The sequence below is a fragment of the Eutrigla gurnardus genome (genome assembly GCF_963514095.1).
Source record: "Eutrigla gurnardus genome assembly, chromosome: 24".
In the NCBI taxonomy this organism is placed as follows: Eukaryota; Metazoa; Chordata; class Actinopteri; order Perciformes; family Triglidae; genus Eutrigla; species Eutrigla gurnardus.
In genome coordinates this window covers 3000122-3017248 of record NC_139935.1, presented here as the reverse complement: position 1 = coordinate 3017248, position 17127 = coordinate 3000122, and the positions used below count along the sequence as shown (strand labels likewise).

General features: G+C 45.9%; 1 protein-coding gene across 1 annotated transcript in view; it reads right to left on the bottom strand.

Annotated features, from left to right (window-relative positions):
• Positions 1-17127, bottom strand: part of zranb3 (zinc finger, RAN-binding domain containing 3) — a 50153-nt gene that overhangs the window by 17910 nt on the left and 15116 nt on the right. The window contains exons 8-14 of the mRNA XM_084004521.1: positions 15379-15513; positions 12226-12345; positions 9916-10035; positions 9421-9600; positions 8715-8888; positions 7537-7954; positions 2932-3083 (exon numbers count right to left, since the gene is read on the bottom strand). Coding sequence (XP_083860647.1) covers positions 2932-3083; positions 7537-7954; positions 8715-8888; positions 9421-9600; positions 9916-10035; positions 12226-12345; positions 15379-15513 — 1299 coding nt within the window. The remainder of the gene's footprint in view (positions 1-2931; positions 3084-7536; positions 7955-8714; positions 8889-9420; positions 9601-9915; positions 10036-12225; positions 12346-15378; positions 15514-17127) is intronic.

The following is a 17127-nucleotide window of genomic DNA, read 5'->3' as shown; positions in this document are numbered from 1 at the left end:
GGAAAATGTACTTTATGATTTCAAAAAGTCTCAAAAGTATCTCATTCAGCACAAAAAACGGCCCCGTAGTTGCTTAAATATGAGGCATTTATCTACCTCGACTGCAGGGAGAATTAGTCTTGTAATATATTCCACTTTTAAATTACTATTTTACCTGCTGCGTTGATGAATTCAGCATCAACTATATTTCTAATAGTCATGTTCCCACTCACCACTTGTTCTTTTTTTACATGAATACCGTTCTTGTTCTCGAATCAATTACAATCACTTCTACCGACTCTTTAATACGTTTAATACATTCTGCTTTGCCTCACGTTTGTGATGCGATTTGATGCTAAAACACTATTTTTTTTTTGGTTTAAAAAGGTGAGATCATCCTGTAAAGTCATTTCCTCTGCTTGACCCATGCTGTACAACGTCCATATCTTTCATTTTTATGTTTGCTGCGCGGTGCAATTTCCCTGGGTCTGGAACACGCTGTTCTGATCCCCCCCCCCCCGGCTTCAGCTGGAATGGGCCACTTTGTGTCTGAGAACACCAGGAAGCACCGTGCAGGACACGAGCGCTTCACAAAACCCCATCTATCTGTCCCTCCACATCTGTAATGAAACCAAGCAGCTCAGCACTGTGCACCCTATATTTGTTGTAAGCAGTTTTTTTCTCCTCCTCCTTTCCCTTGTTTGCAGTGGCGGAACGCGCCAGCTGCATTAAGTGGGCCATTTATACGATGGGGGTAATTCATCTTACAAAGCCGTCTTATTAGACTGTCACTTACACAGTATGAACAGTGCCTTCAAAACACCCCGAGGGATTTATCTGTTATTTTACTGCGAGAAAAAGAAAATAACGCCTAATTGGACTGAGTCATCTCATCTTCTGCAGGATCGGGGGATAAAAAAACAAAAAAAACTACCGCACACTTCAAGTGTGAAGATGTTCGGTGCAGGTGATGCCGCTGCAACAGCGATTGAACTAACATCCCTACAAAAAGGAAACGCGTCTCCGTGTTGGAATGTTTGGGTCACGCAGATAGACGATGAGACAGACAGTAAGGAGAGAGGGAGACAGGCAGGTGGAGGAGGAGGAGGAGGAGGAGTGATTGCCTTTCTGTGCTGTGGGGAAAGTAATCTCAGAGCAATCAAGAGGTGGGGGCGGCCGACAGCTCTGTGGTTTGCCTTCTAAAACCACGGGCAGGTAGAGGAAAATCATTAGGCCCCGCTCCTGACCCCATAGGTCACTTTTATTAGACAACCGCTGTGTGTCATACTAAACCCACGCTGCTGGAGACGGACTGGCAACGGCATCCAACTAACAAACTGACTAACCACCGGATGGGAGGGACGGACGGGGAGATATACAGGCAGACAGACAGATATATAGATATATAGATAGATAGATAGATAGATAGATAGATAGATAGATAGATAGATAGATAGATAGATAGATAGATAGATAGATAGATAGATAGATAGATAGATAGATAGAACATAAAGCTGGTTATATAGACAGAAAATAGACGACAGATAGGGAGCTAGATAGTTATATAGACTAAATATATATATATATATATATATATATTATATAGACTAATAGCCAATGACAGGCAGATAGACAGACGCAGGGACGGAGACAGATAGATATTATCCGTCTCCAGGGAAACGTCTGCGTCCAAAGAGGAAGTGGGGGGCCAAGTTGGCATCCAGCAGCGTCTCTTTAGTGCTGCCGTTTCTGATCGACAGCGAGGCTTTTAACGCTCCCCTAGAGTCGCTCTAAATAGAGGTATTTTTCAACAAAAAAAGAAGAAGAAGAGGGCCCTTTTTGCTCACCTTTAGTATTTCTTTGCCTGAGAGTGGAACAGGGGGGGTCAGCGCGCTGCAGGGGAGGGTGCAGTGGGATTGAATAGCAGACCGTTGGGGGGCACAGGTAGCGAAAAACAGAAATTAACCACTCGACAATCCACTGATAGACGCCGTGTGTGAGCGGCTCTGGAAGGGAATTAAGTTCTTTGGATGTTAAAGGGTAAAAGGGGTTGATAGCTTGCCTGTTAAAACCTAAGTGACTGGTGCAATATCCCTTAGTGTGTTTAGTATTCTACAAAGCAGCTCAGTTTCCTCCTTCAGTAACCCAAACCATGTCTGCACGCTCTCAGAGGCAACACCCAGGTCACGGGCTATTCTTAGACTCTGCTAGTCTGGCAACTTTTTTTATTTATTTTTTTTAAAGCTCTTCATATTGCACACGGTGTAATTAGTTCTTTGTAATTAGCGCAATTTATTGCTTTGCGTATCCCTTTGAGACACAAGTACTTGAACACAGAGGTCTTAATTTGCAATATTACACACTATATAATTGGGAATTTGTTTCTTCACATCCCTCAGAGACGTGCAGACATGTGCACATATAACCGGAGTGGACGGGGAAAGCAGGGTGGGTTTCAAGGGTAAGTTGTTGTTGTTGTCGTCTGGGAGGGGCGGGGAGACTTTATGTCCTTTATGGAATTCAACCTCAGTCCATTTTATGAGAAAAACAGCCAAGTTTCGGACGGCGATTAAACCTTACAGGTATATCTTCAACTATCTTTTCAACAAGCTGCACTCTGAAGATAAGTGAAGTTCGTACTCAATACCGTAGATTCCTGAGTGCAGAAATAGGCAATATCCAACTAGATACTAATAATAACGCCCAGCCTCATATGGAATGAGATATAGTGCCTTATTGGTTTGGAGTGATGATATTAAACAGCATTATATGGGCAGGTGAAGATGCGGCACCAGCCAATTTCCCTAGATATGAAAAGGGAAAGATTGCAGGTGGGATTAGCTCGTGTGTGAGGCAGCTGCCAGCGACATGGTCGCCTCGCTCTCCTGCTGATTGTTTACCTTTGAGCTGCCGCTTGTCCTCCTCCTCTGCTTCTCCTAGTTTGTCTTTCAGAGGCTCATCCTCCTCCTCCTCCTCCTTCTTCTCCTCGCTCTGCTGGTCTTTTCCCCGGCTGAGCTCTGGCTCACTGTTGGACCCGGAGAGGACAACGCAGGCCTGGTCCTGCTGGCCTGAGGGGGGCGGCTGAGGCCTGGGTGGCTCTGAGCCTGCACAGAGGGAAGGGAAGAATATGACTTTATGGTCGAGTTGCATCAGACTTGGAGGAGTTTAATTCCCCTAACGAGATATCCGTCGTCTGAAGAGTGTGACAGAGTGACAGCTGACATGAAAGTAAAACTCAATATGGCTCATTAGTGATGTCATTAGCTATCTTTACTGACAAAGTGAGAAGATGTGATTGTTATGGTGCACATAAAAGCATTTCTATTGCATGTTTTCCTTTTTAATCATACATGCTGCATACCGACCACCGGCAGTGAAGCTGCAGATATAAAAATCTTTGCATCTCCTGTTAAAAAGGTGCACGGTATGACTGGACATGACCTTAAAGGGTTAAAAACGCATTTTTCATTTCAGCTGGACTTTAGAGAAAGCTTGTAGACTGCTCATAAAGCGGTCATGTGATTTTCGTTCATGCTGAATGTTGTAATTCTGGGAAGGTCAAGCAGAAATCTAAGCCACAAAATGTTAATGGATGCAAGGATTACGCCGTTGCCATCGCATATTATTTCAAATGACTTTTAAGCGGCGCCCCTCATCACCGACGTTTATCATTAAGGTAAATTATTTATCAACCAAATATCACTTGCATTCTGAACAGAACTTCTTTCGAACAACTTCCCGTGCTAAATTTAAATCACATCTTTTTCACATTATTTGTTGAACTCGAGGTGTGAAATCTAACAAGACAGTAAGTTGTGACACTCGGGGACGCAGAGGCCTAATTAGTGATCCTGCCGCTCCGTGGCTTGTTTCTTCAAAAGGCCAGCCTCTGGTCGCCTCCCTCAAATGTCATCAGAGTCTCGGGGCTCCTGGCCCCGCCGCTGCCCCCCTTCGCTAACAAGCCGAGCGAGACCGCGGAAAGACGGCTCAATTTGTGTTAAGCTGTCCCCGCCGAGGAAGACGTTTACAGGGAAATCCTACAGGGCTGCGCCTCGACTACACCAGTCAGCCGCCTTGTTTCCCTCCCAATCAGGGTCCCGTTAAGTCTAAACCGACTTGATGAGGCACACAAACACAGAAAGCATGTGCACACGTTTCTGAGGATTCACATGAAAAAATAGGACAACAGGAGAAGCTTTTAGGGAGTGATAGCTGCAGCCTGTGGCAAGAGAAAGTATCAAAGCAGAGAAAAATACAGTTAAACATTGGACTGGACTTTGTTGTTAAAAAATAAAAAAAATCAGGGAAGGTTAGAGCGCTCGCCGAGAGGTGTGGAGAGCCGGGAGATAACTAAATTGCCCTCTTCCTGTGTACTCTCTCCACAGCAGGTGCTGAGAGGCAAATTGCTGGTCTAGCGGTGAAAGAGCTGAAGAACTGAAGCGTTCCCACGCTCTTGGGCCTGAACGAGCTGTAAAACACGGCAACTCCAACACACCGCCGGTTCAACCTGGTCCAAGCGAAGCCGTCTTTTTTGTTTACAGGCACTGCAGGAAAGGGTTTGTTTCACCCGCCTGAGACGCCGCATGAAAAAGGAGGTTATAATGCATGACAGTTTGATTAAAAACAGCTCTTGATTACTCGCGATATAACACAGTAATTTCATTTCTGTCCAATTAATGAGAGCACACAGTGTCAGAGGCCGTGCATGCAAGCTATTAGTGCGTTTCACAATTGGGAAGTTGATTTAGCTTAAAAAACAACAACTATCCACTGAGTTATAGACGTTTCTTTCCCAAAGGAGCTGGAAACTTTCCATCAAATCCTGAAAATCGCCTCATGGTACACCAGATTAACATCCTTCTGCACTCTTCTGCCTCTACAGCTGCTTCCTCTCCTCTAATATGAAGCCCCGATGTCGTTGCATCATGTCTCAGTATCACAAAAAAAACAACAAAAAAAGACACATTACTTGTATTTTGTGAAACACGTGAACATGCTTTGATGTTTCTCTCGTCCGTCTGACTATACATGCATTCACCCTTTGTCTGGAACACGTTCGCTGTTGCTAGGAAACAGCTTGGGTCCATGGTAACTTCCCGTCAGCTGATGTCGCTCACATCATGGATATTCCGACTCTCCAAATCCTGCGGAGGCTGCGATTGAAGGCCGAATGCGTCTCAGGGGCCGAGGCGAGGCGGCCCCGTATCAAAGGAATGAAGGCCTTCTTTTCCGGATTCAGAGGATCCAACTGATGGATCCTTCACAGCCCAACTTATCCAAAGATTTATCGCACGACGGTTGGATTTTAATTAAAATGTTTGATCAGAATAAACTCAGCCTGAAATATATCACAAAGCACGTCCTCCATCCTAATATAAACTAAAAACAATAACATATGATCTCTGGCTCCGTTTTAATCATATCATCCTCGCGTATGCTCTTCTATGATGTGTTCATGTCAACTGCAGCCGGTTGCTAGGCGATGGGAGCGGCAAAGGTGACTCAAACATCCTCTGTTGGACCAGGCGGCCTTTGCCTTTATGGTCTTCAAAGGACCTCGTCTATAGTTGTGACATCACAGCTGTGAGGAAACCCTGCTGGCGTCCAAATAGTGTGTTTTTCTTAAGCTTATCGATACTTTCAAGTATTTAAATAGCACTAAGACCTGCATGATAATATAAAAAAGACAGGAAAATCTCAACTTGCGTCGCTCTTTAACGGATAACATCGCTCGTGTCACACTATAGGCTCTGGCTCTTGATTATTTTTCTTTTCCGTGAGTTGAGGATCGCAGTGCCAAGTTGAGAGATATCTCCATAAACACAGTTGTTATTTCACAGCACAGTCTGTCATTTACAGATTTAGCAGGTTGTTAAATTCCCCGTCTCGCGAGGTGACACAGCCTCCGCCGCTGTGAATGCAGAGCGGCACTTGTGACAATGAAGAGAGCGAGATTGCTGCTAGTTATCAAGCATCTGCTGTAGCCGGGAATGAAAAGGGGAGGAGGGGGGGTGAGAGAATGTGTGTGTGTGGGCGAGCGGGCTGGTGTGTGTGTGCTGCTTTGTTTGAACTGTGTGTGTTTGAAGCGCGGCGTCCTCACTTCCAGTGGACTGAGCTGCAAACAGACCCTCAGTGTGGCCAATATTTACGCTGCACTTAACACTCAATATAAAGCCTGCATTCGCATCATGAGACTTGAGTCATGTATGCAAGATAGGTGAGAAAAGTGGTCATCGTGACGTCATTGACGATTTTCAAGCCTCGAATTTGCCATCTTGGAATTTTGACAATCAGCGAAATCGCTGCAGCGCCTCAACTTTTTGACGAAGCAGCCTTGATGAGTTAGATGGAGGCTGTGAAAACCAACTCTGCATGACGAATAGTTGGTTTCCAGAAGGTTTCTGAGCCACAGAGACACAAAGCGTGCACGTAACCATAGTAACTCACTGTTGCGGTGTAAGAAGAGAGGTCGCTGACTGAGATTACTCAGCCTCGTCTGGTTGAAAAGTCCTTTTTCTGTGAAGGAAGATTCCTAACAGAGTGAATGAGGGTCGAATCCTCTAAATGCTTCCTTTCTTAGACAGGATATAATTGTGAACGAGTGAGATTCAGCGAGCACCTCTGGGTGATGTTTTCAACTTAAACAGGACAGCATATCTGAGACTTCACATGTACAAAGCAGCAGTAGTGGTTATTTTATCAAACAAAGAGCCTCAAACAAAGGCCTGATTTCTTTTCGGGATACGCCGTCTAAGCCTGTCACGGCTTTTTGTTTAAGGCGTCATCTTCGTCAACTGTTGGTGTCACTTGATTGCGAGTGGGAGGCGGCGTCAGATGCAACCAGAGCAGAGTTGGATCCGAGTGTGCAGATATACAAGTTTGTCTGCCTTTAAATTACAAGCGCCCTAACATCAATACCGCCGTAAAATCCAGCGGAACATCCAGCATTAAAAGAAGCACTTAAAACTAATGCTGCTTAAATATCACTGCTGCTGAAACCGCGTCGAATTTAAGGACGTTTCTTCCCTCTGAGCCGACGTGCTGCAACTCAGACATTTAAAGAGCACGAACCTGCAGCCTGCCAGGTCACAACGTCTTCCCTTCCCCTCTCTTTTGCGAGATACAATCGCAGGCTGTCTGAGGTATCAGCGAGAGCCCGGCTCAACTTTTTTGAGCCGGGCCGGGAGAGACGTTTGCAGCAATAGTAGGTGCTTGTTCCCTCTCTCCCTCTCTGAGCTTGACAGGTGAGAATTATCCTGTGTCCTTGTCATCTGCAGGGAGACAGAGAGAAGGAGGGAGGGAGACACTACTCTCCGAGCAGAGCTATTTCAGACTCTGGCAGGCCTGCCTCCATATTTCAGCTATCACGCATCTCCATCTGGTGAAATCTGTAATGCCGTTCAAAAGTATTATGTCAACAGACGGCTACAATTGATATCGACAGCCAGGGAAAATAAAGAAACGGAGGGATTTCAGCTGCATGTGCTTGAATTTAAACAAGAGATGATGGGAATGTTGAGCTCGATGAGGGAAATTAGGTTTGCTTCTTCATCCTACCTGAGCGGACAGCGGCGGGAGAGCGCTTGACCTCGCACATCTCGCAGTACGGCAGCAGGCCGCTGTTGGAGTAGGTGCAGGCCTCGCAGCTCCATCTCTTAGCGGGAGGGCCGGGCTGCGACAGCCTCCGAGGGGCCATGAAGGAGATCAGGGCACCGGGGCTGCCGGACAACCTCCGCTTCCCACCACCTCGGGAGCTGCTCGGCCGTGGCGTCCGGAGCCTCTTCAGCTGGGGGGAGAAATCCTGGTCGGGCGAGGAAGACCGTTCTTTCTCCTCCTCTGTGCTTTCACAGGTCGTCCCAGTCGGTGGGGAAGCCTTGACCGCCGTTTCCTCGTCGTCTCTCCTCTTCCTCTTCTTCTCCTTGCCGGCGCTCGGGGAGAAGAAGGAACGGATGTCGTGCTGCTTCTCTTTCTCGAACTAAAGAGAAAAAAAGAGGCACGTTTTGACACGATGAATGACAGGATTCCATCCGATTGTTAAGTCGCAAAGCTCTCTTTCATCACAGAAGAAAATACAAAGCGACGTTTCCTGGTAACACAGGAAACAATAATGAAAACTACATCATGAAAAATAATGAAGATTCACAGAAAAGCTTTTCTGTTCTTGTTAAATCTGGCAGTAGCATCATTTTTCCTTTTGAAATCCAACTGAAATTCACTGTACTGTGAGTGTTTACCATATAATAACAAATAACCTGAATAAAAACACAGATTATTACCAGTTCCTTAGACTTTTCACTGTGTCTGTCATCAATGAGTGAGTTCTCCGTGTTGTAGTGCTGTCTGAATGTATAGTGAGAATTAAACATAGTCCTCCAACAATACTTTTAAGTACAGAATTATTCACAATCTGGCTTCTTCCCCTTTGAAGGGTTGTGTTAAGCATCCTCTAAGAGAACATCAATGGAGCGAAGACATTGCTTGTTATGAGTGACAGCGTTTTGCTTCCAAGGTCTCCATGCAGCTTCCTGTCTTTAAACTGCCTCCGTATGAAAAACTCCCTCAGATATTGAACCAAACCTTCAGTCATGGTGTTAAATAAAAGAAATAAAGACTCATCTGAGGAACATTTGGCAGTAGAGCTACGTATCCCTGTGCTTTTGAACACCGTTGTTTTCTAATTATCTCGAGAACCATCTTTGAACCGTTTTGGAATAAAAGTCTTCCAGCGAACTCACATGAGTGAAGAACACGTCGTCTTTGGCGTCTCCTGTGTTGCCCCCCAGCGGCAGCATCATCTCGCTCGGCGTCCACGCGTCGGCGAAGTTGAGGAACTCCCACTTGTCCTTGTCGCCCTCGTCTGCCTGCAGGTATTCCTTCCTGCCATTCAGGGATCTGCCAGTCACCGTTTCCTAAAGGACGCGCGGGGAAAGTTCTCTGCGTTTCACCGTCAAATCGTCACGAATCGCAGAAGAGGAGCGGTATCACAGAAACAAGGAAAAATATTATTGGAATACTGCAGATTTAATTAAAAATCTTGGCATCTGTGGTTATTAATGTAAATCCCCAAAGCCTGTTCTCACCGGCAAATCAATGCTAGAAGTTTGTTAATGAATGCATACGGTGTATACCGCTAAATATTTTAGCAGACAGATGCAAACTGCCACGCTGATTATCAGGCAAAGTGTTATTTAGGCAGCTGGTGTATATTGATATGTTTTTAGATATGTTGCTTCAATCCCTACAGACCAGCTGATCAAGACTGGAGGAATATATCAGTGAGATAACATTTAATTAACGGGATAGTTGGGATGATTTGAAGTGGGGTTGTATGAGGTACTTCTCCATCGCCAGTGTATTATTAAATTGCTTAAATATGTCGTACATGTTTAGAGCGACTCAGGTGCACAATATGACTGAAATGTCAAAGCTTTGGCACGGCACCTTCCGATTGAGCATGGACCACATGACGGTGTCAAAGGTGCCCTTGGCGATGAGGTAGTGCACGTTGACCGAGGACGTCTGTCCGATGCGGTGGGCTCGATCCTCCGCCTGCTTCATGTGGCCGGGGTTCCAGTAGAGCTCGGCAAACACCACGTGGCTGGCAGCGGTCAAGGTCAGACCCTGGAGAGGACACACACACACACACACACAAACACACACACTGAAATGGAACACTCCAGCCCACATCCAATCAAATGCACTTTGGTGAAAACCCTTTTTAATAACAGGATATTAGAAGCTAATTGCCATATAAGAGCTTGAAGCATCTACTTCCTTTGATTGGAACGAGTGACATCTGTGCACGTATTCACCCAGGATAATTAACGTCTAGTTTGCTATTGGGAGTAAAACATATTTTCTGCATACCTGCTCAAATAAATCATATTTATGATGAAGATGCAACTAAAAAATCCACAATAAATGATGTGCGAGTACCTGACCAGCTGCCTGGATGCTGAGGATGGCCACCCGCGTCTCCGGGTCACTCTGGAATTTGTGGACCAGCTGGATTCGTTCGGAGGACGGGACGCTGCCGTCGATACGGATGTAACCAGCCTGGAACAACGGAGGGAAATAATCAGTTCACAAACGGGCGATGGATAAGCAAGGTTTGCCAGGGACGGCTTTATCAGCCGCTACAAAGATTTGTGATGGAACATTAAAGGCAGGGGGGCATTTCATTAACCTGTATTCTCTACATGTCCCACGTGTGGATGAAAGGAACACTAATATGTTAAAACAGCAAACAAAGAGAGCAGCGGCTCCGGTTCATTAAACCCTGAACTCCACATTCACTGAGCTGCTAATGCACTCTTTTGATTCCGGTGCATCGGTGCTTCAGAGCTGCTCGCTGTCCAACAGCGGGTGAGCGTGTTCGCACCGTGCAGCCCCCATGGGGAGGATGGAACATGAATATAATGCTGGGTCAGAGAAAAAAAAAAAAATCCCCCAAAACTGCCGTTTCTTCAGAGATGCACTTTTTCTTTTTGTTTAAAACATTCACGACTTTATCGCTCCAAGCGGCTAAGACAGCAGGTAAGGAACGGGGAAAGTGTGGTGCATTAAAGCATAACGTCATGTGATCTCTGCCATCTCCGCTCGTTGCCTGACGCTCCTATATTTAGCTCGTCTCCGTTAATTGGTGAGTGCGAACGCACCGGAGAGTCTCGCGGCGGAACGTGCTATCACGCGTCCTACCGCTGCATCGCGGTGGACGACACCTCCACAATCTCTGCGACACACACACACACACACACACACACACACACACACACACACACACACACACACACACACACACACACACACACACACACACACACACACACACACACACACACACACACACACACGGACTCTTTCACAGGTTTCCAGGCTAAGAGTTTGCGTTTGCTCGTGATGACGTGTGAAATACCACTTGGGAGATTAGTTGTGGAAGTAAAGTTTACTTTCTGAGAGGAGACTTTTCTTCAAGAATAAGAAGAAAAAAAAAAAAAAAATGGAGCCATCTTAGATGATGATTAATACATTGTGATGTTTAATAATAAACTGTTTCAAAATGTTAATTATCTAAATATTGTGCCTGCGCTGGATGACGCAGATAATTCATGACTGCTACCATCTGCTGCATGTGCACAAGCCCGACTTAGTGCTCAGTACTCTGTCTAAGTTAATCACAGACACTGCTTATAAAAAAGTGGGACTATGAATGAAAGAATAAAACTTAAATTATGGGGCCAATTACCTCCTGGTTAGCCAGGAAGCAGCAGTGAAATATGAATACATTATGCACATCTACCGCTTCCAGGTTACCATTAATGGGCTATTCATGTCTCTGCAGCCAGAGAGAGAAACTTTAAACATCTCAATTGGAAATGACAGGAATGAACAATTGTGGGAAAATGAAGTAGCAATTATATAGAAACAGCGTTCCATCCTGTTTCAAAGTGATTCATAGAGCAACAATAACCCAAATTCCAGTCATTTTTAAAGAACCTCTCCTGAGATTGAAGCTTTAAAAAGAGCATGGTGTTATAACAGCTCAGCGTACAGGAAGATGGTTTTATGAATGATCACTGCTGATAAAAGCTCTGGAATTAGGAATCAAACAAGGAAATGGTTAGATGACGTGATGTTAAAGTGAAAGATGCATGACCGACATGTGCAAAGGCCTTTCCTCTGATTTAGCAGCTATTCTACGCACATTCTGAATTATTATCTTTCCATCATTTCTATAGAAACAGGTTGCATTTCTAGAGATGGACATTCGATCGAAGTGAACGTGCCACGCACCGGTGCCAGCGATGCTTAAACCAAGAGAAAATCTATTTTTTAAGACGATAGTCACATCAAATATTTGATTTTTCTTTTTTTATAATTCAATGACTGAAAATTCCAAAAGTCAGGACCCGTGCCTATACATATGTTATACATATGTTTTCGTTAAGTTCCTGCGGTGGAAGGGGGTTAATTGTGTGCATCGCCTTGGAGGAAATCAATATAACATCAAAAGGGGGGCCGTACATATCCATCACATACAGTCATAAATAAATAAGTGTGTGCCTGTAATCAGCAGGGCATTGTGTTCAGAGGAGACGAGACTTACAAAAGGAACCACTGGTGGGTAACACGGGTCATGTGTTCTGGTCAGAGTGTATTGAGATGACGGGCAAGTGATTTCGGAGGCAGCGCTGTACGTAGATGCTTATATACCCCCTTTCAGAAGATGCAGTCGCCCGCGGTTACCTTGGCCTCGATGGCGGCCTCGGTGCAGGCCTGCAGCATGGTGAGGTGGTGGGCGAACACCAGGAACTTCAGCTGCTCTGCCTCCAGCATCATCTTAATGTAGTCCTTCACAGCTCCCGCCTGACCACACACACACACACACACACACACACACACACACACACACACACACACACACACACACACACACACACACACACACACACACACACACACACACACACACAGAAATAGACACAGATGAAAGAGAGCTGCCGAATCCTTCCCCTCCGCTGGTCGACCGCACACGCAGAGGAATCAGCTAGATCGGGAGAGAAGTCAATTAATCACCGCGGCATCCTTTCTGTGTGATCGATTCTCTATTGAACGCCGCGGATCCAGACTTTAAAAGGAGCGAGTGCACGGAACGACTGGGGCACATTTGTCAGCTCGCAGATAGTGAGAGCAAATCAATAACTCACAACTCGGGAGATATGATTGGTGTACGTGCAATCTGGTGCAGAAAACAACCAGATGTGTGTCAGAATTTTTTTTTATTAACAGCTGAATAAAGGCTATTGTATTTCCTCCCAAATATGTTCAACGCTGAATATTCTTAAGCACTTCCAAAGCGAACATATTAGGCTGGTTGCCTAGTGACAGGAAGTGATAAAAGTTCAGTTCTCAGTTAATTCATTCTTGCTTGGTTTATTCTTATGTAACCATGTTTTTATTATTATTCCCCGTCATCAATGAAGTTAAACGGTAACAATCCTTCCCGATTTAATGGGATCGTTGTGGTTTTGGCTGAAGTCTCCGACCCTGATTGACAGCGTGAAGCTAACGACCTAAAAAAAGGAAGCGCGGGCGAGTTAACTGTACCCTGCAGGAATCCGTATCTATCACTCCGCTGCACGCTGGTGCCCGGCGATCACACACTGATGGCCGTTTCCGCTACCTGCTGCAGTGGATGTGCTGTACGAGCGTGTCATTGAGCATCCGGGCCTCGGCTCATCTCAGAGCCCCGGGCCAAAAAAAAAGGCAGCCAAGAATAGCACCAACTAGTGAGAAATACTGAGTTTTGACTCGAGTCAAACAGAGCCCTTCCTCGACGTTTTTTGAAGGCAGGCCTTCCTCCGTGGTGTGAAATGCACCCCTATAATCTCCACACCTCCTGCAACCTGACACCCTGCGCTGCCATCACACCTGCTCTGGTGGGAGAACCTCTGCTTTGCCCTGCTGATAATTAGCCGATGCGCCTGATAATGAATCTCTCCGCCAGGCCTGCCGACCCCGTTCTGATCTGGGGGGTCCTCATTACTGACGGCTTGGCTTCGCCGGATTTCTTCCGCTGAGTTTAATTAGTGCAAAAACTTCTCGGCTGTCTGAAGCGGCCCGTTAGCTTGCTTTAAAGTCCAGCATCAGAGCTGTCCTCTCTGGGTAATTGGGAGCAGATGCTTGGCGGGTAAAGCAATAAAAATACCCCAAAGGCATTTGGCAGCTCCGTCGCCAGGCGGACTGGCAGGCAGGCAAGGGCCACGGTGCCCGTCAGAGTGACAGAGATGTGTGAATCTATCACACCCCTCCTGACGATCGGAGAAAAAAAACGTGGTTTTGTTTTCTGAAGTAGAAAGTGTGTCTCAAAAACCAACGGGAGAGGAAATGAGACTGGGCCGGCAGTATTGGCTTTGTAATGAAAGGAAGTCCAGCGTTAGGCTAAACTGAGCAGAAATCCAATCAGCAAACAACACCAAGCGCAGAAAACATCCAAAGCTTGGAGGCAGGCTGAGCGAGCGGCGCGTCGATGATTGCATTCGGTGGTTATCTCCGGTCTTCGTTAACCTCGGGGCTGCGCTCCTCAGGGCTGAGGGCGCTGGGCTAATTGAGAGGAACGCCAGCTCTTGAACATGGCAGATGATTGGAGAGGGATGTTATATTTGGTGGGAACTCAACTACCAAGATAAGCGATTTCCTACACTCACAGCATCGACGTGGGTGAGACCTCAAGCCGAGGAACTGATGAGCATGCATCCATCTTACACATGTTTCCACTGAGGAGCAGCAGATGTAAACGTCAGATTCTCAACACCGGTTGCTCTGACCTCAACCTTCCTCGTTGTGTGTGCAACAAGCCACCTTCCCACATCGCTTATTTCACTCTCATTAAAAAAGAGCCGTCACTTCGAACGGAGAGCCGACAGAGTTTCCATGGCAACAGCATCACAGAGATCCTATTTCAGTGCGGTGTGTAACTCTGAGATAAGGTGTTATGGTGCCAGGGCTGGACGCAACTATATAATACCTCAGTTAGAACTCCCTACTTTGTCTAAGTGCTTTCACTGGCAACCATTAGGCTCTGTTACCATGGCAATGCCTTCCCATGAGATCTCACTGAGTGGTCAACCAAGCGCTCTGAACATGATGCCGTACCATCAATTCGCCACTTCCTGAAGAAAAATAGCATTCTTTCTCATTTTTTTTGAAGCTATTTAAAAGGTTGTGAGTGATATGTGTAGTTTAGCCGCTAACAGAGAAGTCATAGAGGTAAATAAATAAAAAACACACGTCCATTCATAGAGAAGTATGGCAATAATGATGTGATTGTGTCTGGTTTCACACAGTTTGTGTGGTTGTGTAGAACTAGGTGTACTTTTACTTGAAACGCCAAAACTAGTAGGGGTGCTTCTTGACATTTTTAATACACTTGTTTTCTGGTGTCACATTTTCTAATAGGTTACTGGCCAAATGTGTCACAAGGAGGGAAATCCCCCCCAATAAATATAATACATATAATAATAATCGACAATATTGGGGGAAATGAATAACAAAGAAGCACAAAGCCTGCATAAAAAGAGTTATTTGAAATGTTAACACAGAGATCAGAGCGATGAAAATAGCCTCTAGGTATTAAACTGCTGCGGATAAATACACATTCGGTGTTTATTCGCAAGCAGCAGGACTGTATATGTGGGATGAGTCAAAGTAAACTCCAGTGTGTAATGAGGGAAGATGTCACGCAGTGCAACGGCGTGGCTCATTGTTTTGGTACAACAACGCAGCTCTGCAGAGGGACGGCGTACTAACCCGGAAGTTAGCGTCTCATTGGTCGCCTCCAAAAATGAAAAATAACATAAGGTTCAAACAGGATACATTGAGTACCTGCTCTCCAATTACCTTGGCAACAGCTGTCTGCTTGTACATCTGTGTGACCAGGCCCATGACCTGAGAGAAGGGGTTGTCCGTGGCGACGCCCCCTGACCCCAGTCCCTTCATCAGTCTCTCCCACTCGGCGATGTTGGCGGAGGCCACCTGCGAGCGAAAGAGAGCGCGAAGAGAGTGAGAGTCCTTTATTTCCTCTGGTTCGCCACTGTTTTTGAGATAAAAAGGGCAAAACAATTAATGGTGCTGCTGGGTGTCCTACTTTCCCTGGAAGAGGTAGAAAGAAAAAGGGGAGAAAAGAGAGAGAGAGAGAGAGAGAGAGAGGGAGGGAGAATTCCCAAGGATGCCAACCCCTCCGACTGGGCTGCTGTGTTAGATGGGTCATGAGCATCTCCCAATTATAGCCGCCTTGTGACAAGCCGGGGTCGAAGATGGAGAAGCAGCCGGGCCGGTACAATAAATCAAAGACGCCTCGCGTGCTCTCAAGGTGATTGGCGAGAAGTATTTAAGGAGGGAGTGTGGAGCGGGAGGATCGCAGTGGGAGAGGCTGCCAGTATAAAGCAACATATGCTACCTCTGCTCATAAACGAGGCACGTGCGTCCGTCGCCGCCATGTAGGTTAGCCATGTTTATCATAAAAGCATAGGAAAGTGAATTAACGGCACAATATTATGTGGAAATGTGAGAAGAAAAGCAGCACGCTGTACCGAATAATTACATTTTCAGGCGATAACACCATCTACCTCCCGACCACGTCGTCATCGGAGGTTATTTTGTGCCTTTTGTTCACGAGTGTCATACGTGAATTCAGGCTGCGACGCCGGTGAAACGTGTGAAAAAAAAACGGGAATAATAACACTTATTATAAGCACTGCATATCAAGCGATGCAGAACTGTGAACCATATGGCGGAGCGAAGGTGGAGGTGGTCCACGCCCGATTAAGCACATACGTCCACAGAGCGGTGATGGTAATGAGTCTGAGGGGAAGGGGGGGAGGCGTGGAGAGAGGCCTATATTAATGTGAGTGTGTGCATTTATTGAAGTTTGACAGCGTTTTTTTTTTTTTTTCTTTTTTTGCAGCGCCGCACATTCTGGACCGGCACAATGAAAAGCTTTTGGGGGAACATGAAAGCTTTACACCATTTAGTGAAATCATTTGCATTTCAAACCTCGTCAAAGTCAAGGACGGTTGAATGGATACATAGTATCACATTGCAGGGAGTACAAAGCTCCGTTTCCCCTCAGATGTCTCACTTGGCAGCACCTGCGTGAACATAGTTGGGACCGTCTCACGATGTTTATTTCTAATTAAAAATGTTACATTCAAGAAATGCTTTATAATCTGCTGGTTGGGGAGGAGGAGGAGGGGTGATATGATGATATTCACTGGACTAACACTGACAAAAGAGCTGGGCTGCAAACGTAAAGGGCAGGAGGGGCATAAAAAGTGTCTGCTGTGGGAGATAAAAGCCACCATTAGGGAGTTAAATGAGACAGCAGGAGTAGCCGTGAACTGGTGAGTGGATGTAGTCGTTGGCAAACCTGTGCCTCAAAAGACAGTTTGTTTAGTCCAATAATGTCCACCCAGTCTTTTGTGTTTTATATTGTTCATATTTCCGTGCTTGTGGGAAGCACAATGGTCTCCGCTGTGGGTGACTGGCCTCCCTCACATCTCCCTTCTCATCTCTTAAAACCAGTCCATTCACCAGGGTCGGTAAAAAGAGGAGAGGACTATTCTTCACAGCGGATAAAAACACTCACGC